Below are 9,740 nucleotides of genomic sequence, written 5' to 3'. Positions count from 1 at the left end.
CGAGGAGGTGCTCCAGCACCAGCTCTAATTAACTACGATTCAACTACTCATTCACTGCGAATTAGGTGCTCGAGGAGGTGCTCCAGCACCAGTTTTGCGGCGCGGCGCTGCAGGAGGCGGTGCCATGCACGCGCGACGACTCGCTCAAGGACAGCGACTATGACAAGGCGCTCGCCGCCCTCGACAGCGACGGCGACTGAGCGGCTCCGCCGGGCGGGGCGGAGGGTGCGCGCCGCAGAGGGGAGGGGGGGGGGGCACGGCGGGCACGCACGCACGGTGAGGGGCGATCACAGGGGCGCGGCGGCAGCGGTACGCACAGGACCACGCGGATCACGGTGCGCCCACTGTGTGACGGACACGCCAACACCGGCACAGCCACAGGTGGCGCGAGAGTGAGTGAGTCAGAGAGTGGAGCACATGGATCGCGCGAGTCCGCAGCGAGACACCACCACATGCAGAGGTTGTAAAAACTGTACACTGGGCTGGTGGGTCTATTTACAATTTAGGCATTGTCAATTTGTCCCCATTGGCATTGCCCATTCGATTGAGGATTGTTGGGGGGTACGTTGGCACTCCCATCTCCCATCGACCCTCATGACCTCCACCTGCGGTCTCTGAGGTGGACACCAGTGGGTGTGGGACCACAGCCAGGATACACTCGAAGGCTGGGTAAGCAGTAGAGGTCGATACTCGACGCGTCCCACATGGTCTGTGTCGCTGTCGGCACGCTGTCGACAGGACGTCGAGCGACACCGGTGGCAGTGCCACCCAGGAGTGGTCGGGCGGCCTCCCGTCATGAGAGAGCCACCATGTGATCCGTATGATGATTCCTGACAACCGCCTCAGTCAATTTGTGACACAGTTCCCGCTCTGAGAGGAGCTGCGGGTCAGTTCGACAGCTGGAGCTGTGTCGCCGGCGTGCGGCGGCCTGCCTCCGGACTCTGAGGTGGACATTTTTTGGTCACCGTGAGAGAACGCGTTCGAATTTTACTCCGGAACTTCAACTGAGCACGCGCACCTCGCCCCCCCTTCCCAACCCTCCCGCCTCCCCTGGCTCAGGCTCATCCTCGCGGCGCGCAGCGCAAGGGAAAAAGGAAAAGCTCAAAAGGAAAAGAACTTCTTAGGTTGCTTTTTTTTCTTTATAGGCGTCTGCAACTTCCAAGCTGCGTAATATTCTTGTATTATCGTTTGTAACATGTGCGTATTCTCGTATCACTGGCTCCGAGTAGAAAAAGAAAGAAAACATGTGTGTAGTGTCCGTGTCCACTAGCTCCGAGTAGAGGGGGCGTTCTGCAGTTAAGGGGAAACCCGGTACACGGAGCCCTCTCGGAGACCCGTGTTTACTTTACGGCCCTTTCCCTGCGAATGCGCACCCCCCCCCTAGCTAGGGTTCAGGGCTCTCTAGCCCGTAGCCCGATGCCGATCATCCGGCTCGCTGGGTGCGCTTCTTAGCTCCCCGGCCCTGGATGTGAGGTTGATAACTGCACTCCAAGTGCTCCATATCAAGGAAAGAATCTTACGAAACAAGGAAAGAAAACAACATGCAAGCCAAGGGAGGGATGGGAGGACGGCACGCCGCCACCACAAGGGAAAAAAGAAAAAAGAAAATCGACAACCCAAGGGAGGGAGGGAGGACGGCACGCCGCCACCACACAGGGATTTTAAGGAGAGGGGTGTGATGCGCTAGCCATCGCCCACCCTTGGGCGTCCGCCTCTTCCTATCTCTCTTCGCAGTTTCTCTCTCCGATTCTTGCTGCGACCTTCATGCCCGACGCCGCCGCCGCCTGCCGGTCCCTTGTTCTCGCGGCTTCTTTCTCCAAGTGCTCCAAGTGCCTTTCGGCGCAACTCCCCGCCCTCCTCGCAGCATATCTTGGCCCCTCGAGGTCTATCGAGCTCTCCTCGCGCAAGGACGACTCTTCTGACGCCCACTGCGATCATTTAGTTGCGCACTTGGAGCACTTGGAGTGCAGTTATCAACCGCACATCCAGGGCTTGCCCATCCCGGAGTGGTTCGACTCCACATAAATCCGAGACGGTGATGGGAGGGTCGTGTGGTGGTCTCAGGCCCAGTGAGATAGTGCATCTGACTATCCCGGATCCTGCTGAACAAGTTCCTCTTGTAGCTCGATCGGTCACACCGCCATCGCCGTCGGGGAGAGGGGGGACGACACTGTACTGCCTCGGCAGCGTGCACCTCGATCCTGTACCGTGTTTGTTATGACCCCCCCCAATGAACACACCAGTGAGGGAGGGCGAGACGATCGGAGGGGTCCCGTACCATGCGGAATCGACCCTATCAAGTGCTCAAGTGCTCATCAATAGGTGGTCTTTCTTCTGTTGGACGCCTGACGTAGCCCGCCTGCCCGCGCGGCCGCCCCGGCACGACTCGCACCACCCAAGCTCAAACCATCATGTCGGCAGCTATGTCGGGCGAGCAGGAGGTGCGAGATTTTCTCAAGGCGCAGGGGATGGAGGAGTACACTTCGGCGCTGATATACAACGGGTTTTACATGTCGGTCGACTCCCTGCGGGAGGCGACGTATGAGGAGCTGCTTGACTGCAACGTCAAGCCTCTGCACGCGAAGCTGATCCTGTCGAGCCTCCAGCAGAGCGCTCACAGCGCGCCGCTCTCGGAGGAGGAGCAGGAGCGCCAGCGCCTCGCCTCCTTCCTCAGCATGATTGGCTGTGCGGGCTCGGAGGAGGCGCTCGTGGCGGGCGGTCTGGGCTCGCTCTCGCGGCTCAAGGGCCGACCCGAGGAGGATCTAGTGAAAGCTGGCGTGAAGCCGGTGCACGCGCGGCTGATCATGTCCAGCCTGGACACGGTCCACGGCGACGGCGCGGCCGGCGGCGGGCTGCGCAGCGAGACGCCGCGGGCAGGCGGCGCCTACAGCACCGCGGACGGGGACGACGGCATCTCGCTGCTGGGACGGAAGCGGAAGAGCGACCCAAAGAACTGGCGCTTCCTCCTGCTCACCGGCATGCTGCTCACGGCGCTCGCGCTCGGATGGCTCGCCGCCTTTGGACCGCCAGGAGGAGGAGCCGCGGCGGCGGCACCGCCGCCGGCCGGGGGACTGCAGCAGCTGCACAAGGGCAAGGGCGGCGGCGGTAAAGGCTTCGGAGGGCTAAAGCGGAGGGGCGCGAGGGGCGGAGAGCGGCGCAACGCTACGCACGCGTGGGTCGAGGGGGTGACCAAGAAGCCGTCGTGACGCTCGCTCGGACGCTCTCTCGCGCCGCTTCCTGTGCGGGCTGCTGCCCTCGTGGCCTCGCGACAACCGGGCTGGCTCTCTCGCCTTGCGAGCCGGCGCCGCGAAGCACCGGGAAGCGAGGCAGGGACGGCTGTGGAATCTGTGGTCGAGAGACGAGAGGTGAGAGCGAGAGAGCCCCGAGAGGGGCTCTGATTTGAGTGTGTGCGTGGGGCGCGCGCGGTGGCGGTTTGGCCCGCCGCGGGAGCGGGACCGCGTGACCCTCCCACCCGGGTTCGAGTTTGTAGAGCGGTCTGTAACTGACGGAAGATATAAATATGGCACATCGTTCGCGCACCCGGTCACATGGACATGGGTCGCCCCCTCGTGCTATCACCCTGCCTCGTCTATGTGCTGGCTGCTGCCACGCTGTTTCGGAAGTGTGCGCTGGCTCGCCGCCGCACCCCCGCCCCGTCCGCGTCTCTCCCCGCCCTTCCGTCCTGTTTCATGGCCGGCGCGGCGCCGCTGCTCGCGGCGGCGCGCGTGTGGCCCTAGGTGTGGCCGCGCCCACGGCGGGCTCAGGCCGAGGATGCGGTGCAGCGCCGCTAGCAGGTCCGCGGTCTCGCCGCCCTCGAGGTCGTGCACGCGCGGCAGGTTGAAGTAGAGCGCGTCGCTGCGTCTCTGCGCGGTGCAGTTCTTCCGCTCGTACAGGCGGGGCCTCGCCGCCAGCACCTCTTCCGCGCGGCAGCCTCTGCGCAGGCCGAGGTGGACGCACGCCTGGTCGAGCAGCGGCCGGCTCGCGCTCCTCAGCCAGCGGTGGCCCTGCTGCCGCACCTCGCTCGCGGCGGCGTACCGCCCTCCCGTCGCCGCGGCGAGCGCGCGGTACGTCCCCGTCGCGTGCCCGCAGTTCAGCGACTCGAGCAGCCCCGCCGAGCCGCACGCAAGCCAGACCGCATTGGCCTCGTGCGCGCCAGCCACAGAGACCACCAGCCAGGCGCGCGACCAGAGCCGTACCTGCGCCGCGGCGCCGTAGCAGCCTCCCGGACCCCGGCCCAAGTCCTCCGCGTCGCCCGCGTCCTCGAAGCGCACCCCCGCTGCGCGAGCCGCAAGCGACACCGCGCGAGCCACCGACGGCCGGTTCACCCATGCGCTCTGCGTCCGGCGCGTGAGCAGCACGATGACCCTCCGCCCGCCGGCCTCGGGCGCCGCCGCCGGCAGCCCGAGCAGCGCGCGCGCCTGCGAGCGCAGCGCCTCCCCCGTCGCCGCGCGGGCGGCGGCGCCGGCGCGCCCCGACACCGCCTCCAGCGCATCGAGCATCGCGTGCCGGCCGCCGAGCGCAGCGTCGGACCACCTCGCGCGGATAAGCGCGTCGAAGCAGGTGTACGCTCGCGGCCCCGGCGCGATGTCGCGGCACAGGAGCACCGACTTCCCGCCGATTGCCGCCGCCGCCGCCCGCGAGGGAGCGGACCCGTTGCCCAGCGCCTCCACCGCCACGCGGGCGCTGGCGAGGGCGAGCAGGGCAAACATCTCGGACGGCTCGCCGCGCGAGACCAGAGCGGGAAGGCCAGAGGCGCCGCCGCACGCCGTCCGGTTGGAGGCGACCTGAGGCAGCGCCACCCAGACCGCCTCGGCGGCACGCGCTGCCAGCGCCGCACCAAAGCGGCCGAGGCCGGGAAGCTCGGACCGCGCCGCAGCCGCGACCAGCACGCACGCCGATGCCCAGTGGGCCAGGTTGGACCAGTCGAGCGACGTCCCGTGCTTTGACGCCACCGCCACCGTTAGTCCCGGCCGGGTCAAGACGCTCGCGCCTGCGCCGAGCGAGGAGCGGCGGACGAGGCGAAGCCGGGCCACGTCGCCGCCGCACGAGTAGTGGGCCAGGCAGACGTCCCGGCGGACCTCCAGGAGCGGCATGTGCGGCTGTGGCGGAGCGGGAAGCTCCGCTAAAAATCTCTCTGCCAAAATGTGAACTCAAACGTACTTCCTGACCGTAGCCTGACCGTCCTTGTGTAACCGTCTCATGTTTGGTTTGTCCTGCCGCGCACATTGTCATGCTGTTGGGTTTCTCCTGCCGCGCACATTGTCATCGACTTGTTTCCGACTTGGTGGTTGTGGTGATGTAGCGATGGTGTGGGTCTCTAGTGACCTATACAGCTCCTCCGTGTTCCGTCTCCTGACATGGTACCGACCGGTGAGTGCACGGAGTGAGCAGTGCGGCACTGAGGCCGACATGAGAGCTGGTGCGGCACACAAGCGAGATGTGTTGCCGCACAGCATTTCCGGCTTACGCTCGATACGTTGGCTGGCACCATGGGCACCTGCGCGAGCCGTGGTGATTGGCTGGGCACAGAGGCTCGGCGCACGGTGGCACAGCGGCCGCCAACTGCTTGGCTCGGAGGCTGAGCAGAATGAGAACAACCGCAACATCAACTTGTGTGCTTGCGGATCTTCTGCGACAGAGCGCATCTCCGCCAGCACTGCGGCTGTGTGGACAGGAGTATCCCCTCTTGCTTCTCCTTACCGGTCCGTTCTCCTCGCCTACGGACCACCATCGCAGCTGCTGTCTCCGCTACCAGCTCTCGGGCTGCTGCAACGGCAGTTGCCGCAAAGATCTCGCACCGAATGTGGACCCTGCCTTTCGCCGCCGCTACTTCCGACGTCGCCGCTCGACACGACCGGAGCTGTACGCGATGAACACGCGACGATCGACACACCCTCTCTGCCTTGTGTGGCGATTACCACGTCGTGGGGGAGTGTTGGGCATCTGTTCGACGTGGCAATGCCACTCTACCTCATTGCTGTCTCTTCCTCGTCTCGCCTCCTCGCGCTAGCCCGTCCCGCTGTCGAACGCCTCTGGCAAGAAGTCCAATGCGCCTCTACGAGCGTCTCTACCGTCTGGACGCCTGAGTCTGAGCCTGCCATCTCCGACGCCTTCGCCATCGATGCACCCGTCCTCGGAACCTCCGTCCCCGAGGTCTTCGATGCACTCGACACCACCCTGCTTAAGATCTTCGACGAGTATTCCACTCCGACTGACGACGATTTCTTGCTCTGGCATGCCCGCTTGGGCCACTTCAGCAGAGACAGGGTGGTTGGTGCACTCCGCTACAAAGGTTACGCTTTTCGCCCTGGCAGTGATCGTTGCATCTGCGACGCGTGTCTCCTCAATCGTCGCCGCAAGGGCCATCCGAGTCACCCAACCAACCGTCGCGTCTACACGTACTTTGGTGAGCGAGTCGCGTCCGACCTCAATGGCCCCATCAAGCTTCTGCCCTGGAGCGTTCACAAGTTCGTGTACGCCATCAACTTCGTCGATTACTTCTCCGGCGTCATCGCCGTCTACTTCCTGGAGAAGGGCGATTCCGCCGAAATCCTTGGCGCAATCCGTGCTTTCCTCCGTGACCATGCTCATCTCCTCACCAAGACGCGCAGACCTGGCATCATCGACGAGTGGCTCACCGACAACGCCAGCTACTTCACGTCCGAGCTGATCGACGAACTTTGCACCGTCCTCGCCATCCAGCACTTTTTCTCTTCTCCCGACATCCACGAGGGGAACGCCGTCGCCGAGCGCTGCTGGGGGACTCTCCTCAAATGCACGCGCACCGCTCTCGTTCATGCTGGGGGGGACAAGGAGTACGTTCAGTTCTGGCCCTTCCTCTTCAACCAGTTCGCCCGCGTCCACAACTTGCTGCAGACGAACAGGGGGACCAGCGCTGAGCCTCGGTGGCTGTCACCGATGCAGATCGCCATCGGCTACCCTCGCGAGTACAGCCTCGAACGCTTCAAGGTCATGCTCTGCGACTGCACCTGCGTTCTCCCCGAGTCGCTTCGCGGGCACAACCTTACCCCCGCTCGTCTCAAGGGCATCAACCTCGGCCACGACCCTCGACGCTCCAAGTACCTCGTCTACATCCCCGCCGTCCGGCGCATCATCTACACAGCCGATGTCTCCTTCGACGAGCTCTCCTTCACCGTCCTCGGCGGCCCGTGGCGCAACATCAACGTTCGGGGCATTGAAGATCGTCCTCACGTTCCTGATGCGCTCATCAACGTCAACGCGGCGAGGCCTCCCAACGGCCCAGTCGCCGCGCAGCAACGGGGCGCCCCCGCTGCCGCTCCCGCGCCCGCCGCTCCCGCCGCGCCCGCTCAAGCCGCCGCCCCGCGACGCTCAGCCCGGATTGCAGCTCGCGGCGCGCCATGACCGAGCTCCACAACGAGCTCCTGTTCATTATCTCCCCTTTCTCTCTCTCCGCCCACTCGGCCGCGCTTTGACCCCTTCACTGGATCATCTTAGCGCGCAAGTCTTGCCAACAAGCAAGACCATCCTTCGCGAAGACGCAAGGTTGGACGCTTAGCCAGCCCCGCGAGACGCCGGCGGGTAACCGGCATACCTACGCTCAGACACATTCACACTCTGCTGTTGTTGTCTGCCGCATCCTCATTCATGAAGACTGCGGAGACAATGGGGGAGTGTTGGAGAGTGTGAACTCAAACCTACATCCTGACCGTAGCCTGACCGTCCTTGTGTAACCGTCTCATGTTTGGTTTGTCCTGCCGCGCACATTGTCATGCTGTTGGGTTTCTCCTGCCGCGCACATTGTCATCGACTTGTTTCCGACTTGGTGGTTGTGGTGATGTAGCGATGGTGTGGGTCTCTAGTGACCTATACAGCTCCTCCGTGTTCCGTCTCCTGACACACAGCCAGTGAGAGAGAGAGATTTTTCAGTGTATGTAGCTCTTACGAACATACCGATTTTTGAAGACCAACAAGAAATCAGGATCTGGAGAGGGGGGACGACCTGCTTCAGCAGCGTGCACCTCGATCCTGTATGTACCGTGTTTTGAGAGAGAGAGAAGCCATCAGGCGCCTCCCGTTCGACTCTTGCTGTCGCCCTCGCCGTGTGTTTGTCAAGCTTCCGCATGAAGTAACGCGCCTCTTCCTTATTTCCAGCGCAGCTGCCACTCAGTACGTGCGCCAACGACGCCTGTGGCGGCTCACTGTCTTAGGTAGGTAGGTAGAAAGGTGAAGAACAGCCAGGCTCGGACTGGACTCCTGATCACACACGAATTCTTTTGGACATATCTTTACGAGGTGGACGGCGGCCGCAAAATGTGTGTGCTGATCACTTTGCTCGCCGCCGGTTCGACGGCTCGCTGCGAGCCCACGGCGTGCGGGCAGGCGCCCGCGGCCTCTGCCTCCTGCCCTCTCGCCGCCTCGTCGGCCACCTCTGACGTCGGGCCACAGCCGACGGTTCAGCCGTCGAATCTGTACTTTTTCAACGCGGCGGGCGTGCCCGTGACGATCTCGTACGTGGCTAAGGACGGCTCCGAGACAACCAGAGCGCGCCTGGCGCCCGGACTCCGCCGACTCCTGCCCTCCCTCTCTGGGGAGGTCTGGCGCGTGCGCGCCCTGCGGCCAGGACACCCCCTCGACCAGCAGGCGTGCCCCCCCCCCCCCCCCCCCCCCGCAGCTGCTCCTCGAGCACCGGGTCGGCATCGTCCAGATCAAGGACTGCGACTGCCCGCAGCCCGAGTTTGTCGACTGCCAGAAGCCGCCCTTCCGCCGCCCGCCCGGCACGCCCAACGACCCCGTGGCCTTTGAGAACCACGCCGGCGCCCCCCTCGACCTCTTTTACTGGAACGGCACGTGTGAAGAGATGATCTCTTGGGACGCGGTGGGCGGTGTGCAGCCGGCGCAGCGCAAGCCCATCCAGTCGACGCACGGGCACACCTTCCGCGCCCGCTCCGCCGCCTCGCGCCATCTCCTCATGCAGCACACCCTCGCCGACCTCGTCATCCGGCCATGCGACGACGAGACGCGCCGCGCCGCCGTCCGCGCCGCCTCGCCCCGCGCCATCGCGCTGCGGCGGGCGACGGCCGACCTTGAGCAGGAGCAGGAGGAGCTGCGCGCGCAGCTCGAGGCCGCCCTCGCCGCCCTCGCCGCGCGCCTCGCCGCGGCAGGAGGAGCTCCGGCGGCGGCGAACGCGACGACGACGCTGCCGCTGCACAGCGGCGCGCTCGGCAGCGGCCTCGGCCTCGGCGCCGCGACAAAAGCGCGGTGGGCGATCGGCGCCACCGGGGCGTCCTTGCTCTCATGACGAGTCGGTGTGAACGTTGTGCCGTGTGTGGACCACCGCGTCCGGACGAGTCGAGAGTTGCACGACGTGATGGTCGAATGTGTTGTGAGATGTGAGACCGGGGGCCGCCGGGTCAGCTTCGTCGCACACCGAGCCGCTGCACTCTCCCGTCGCCCGTATGTTTTGGTGTTGATTACTGGTATACTAGAAGACCTCAGACTCGCCTGCGACCCCTCGTCCCCTCCCTCCACGTTGCAACAGCGACCTGCGTGTGCGTCGCCGTGCCCGTGGGCTGTGCGCCGTTGGGCGTTGGCGGGGTTGTGGGGGGCACCGTTAGAGTCTTGTACTTGAGCTTGTGCTCTTAGACTGCACTGTTACACGCGTAACATTAACTTATAACTTTGGGCCCCAAGTGCTTTGGGCCTAACTTACCACTAAAGGGTGTGGGTGCTGGGTTGAACAAAATCGAGGGACGCGACCC

General features: G+C 64.5%; 3 protein-coding genes across 3 annotated transcripts in view; 2 read left to right on the top strand and 1 right to left on the bottom strand.

The window, feature by feature from the left end:
- Window positions 1-200, top strand: part of EMIHUDRAFT_245299 (hypothetical protein) — a gene marked incomplete at both ends in the record, with an annotated part of 2,042 nt that extends 1,842 nt beyond the window's left edge. Inside the window, one exon of the mRNA XM_005768504.1 lies at window positions 66-200. Coding sequence (XP_005768561.1) covers window positions 66-200 — 135 coding nt within the window. The remainder of the gene's footprint in view (window positions 1-65) is intronic.
- A 2,414-nt stretch (window positions 201-2,614) lies between these two features.
- EMIHUDRAFT_119124 (hypothetical protein) lies at window positions 2,615-5,093 on the bottom strand (the record flags this gene model as incomplete). Its single annotated transcript, XM_005768503.1, has 3 exons — window positions 2,615-2,884; window positions 2,975-3,080; window positions 3,754-5,093. The coding sequence occupies 3 exons, from the start codon at window positions 5,091-5,093 to the stop codon at window positions 2,615-2,617; spliced, it is 1,716 nt and encodes a 571-aa protein (XP_005768560.1).
- Window positions 5,094-5,560: 467 nt separating this feature from the next.
- On the top strand, window positions 5,561-7,508 carry EMIHUDRAFT_370464 (hypothetical protein). Its single transcript, XM_005768502.1, has 2 exons — window positions 5,561-6,109; window positions 7,160-7,508. The coding sequence occupies exons 1-2, from the start codon at window positions 5,959-5,961 to the stop codon at window positions 7,381-7,383; spliced, it is 375 nt and encodes a 124-aa protein (XP_005768559.1). The 5' UTR covers window positions 5,561-5,958; the 3' UTR covers window positions 7,384-7,508.
- The last annotated feature ends 2,232 nt before the right edge of the window (window positions 7,509-9,740 follow it).

This window comes from Emiliania huxleyi (assembly GCF_000372725.1).
Source record: "Emiliania huxleyi CCMP1516 unplaced genomic scaffold EMIHUscaffold_455, whole genome shotgun sequence".
Taxonomy (NCBI): domain Eukaryota; phylum Haptophyta; order Isochrysidales; family Noelaerhabdaceae; genus Emiliania; species Emiliania huxleyi.
The sequence above is the reverse complement of the archived record's forward strand: the minus strand, read 5'-3'. Positions and strand labels throughout refer to the sequence as shown.

What these genes read in the sequence shown, in the direction of transcription:
- EMIHUDRAFT_370464 (XM_005768502.1), top strand. Translation starts at nt 5,959, where the DNA reads ATGCCACTCTACCTCATTGCTGTCTCTTCCTCGTCTCGCCTCCTCGCG. An exon ending in TGAGCCTGCCATCTCCGACG is followed by an intron (nt 6,110 to 7,159) that starts CCTTCGCCATCG and finishes CCTTCACCGTCC; the next exon opens with TCGGCGGCCCGTGGCGCAAC.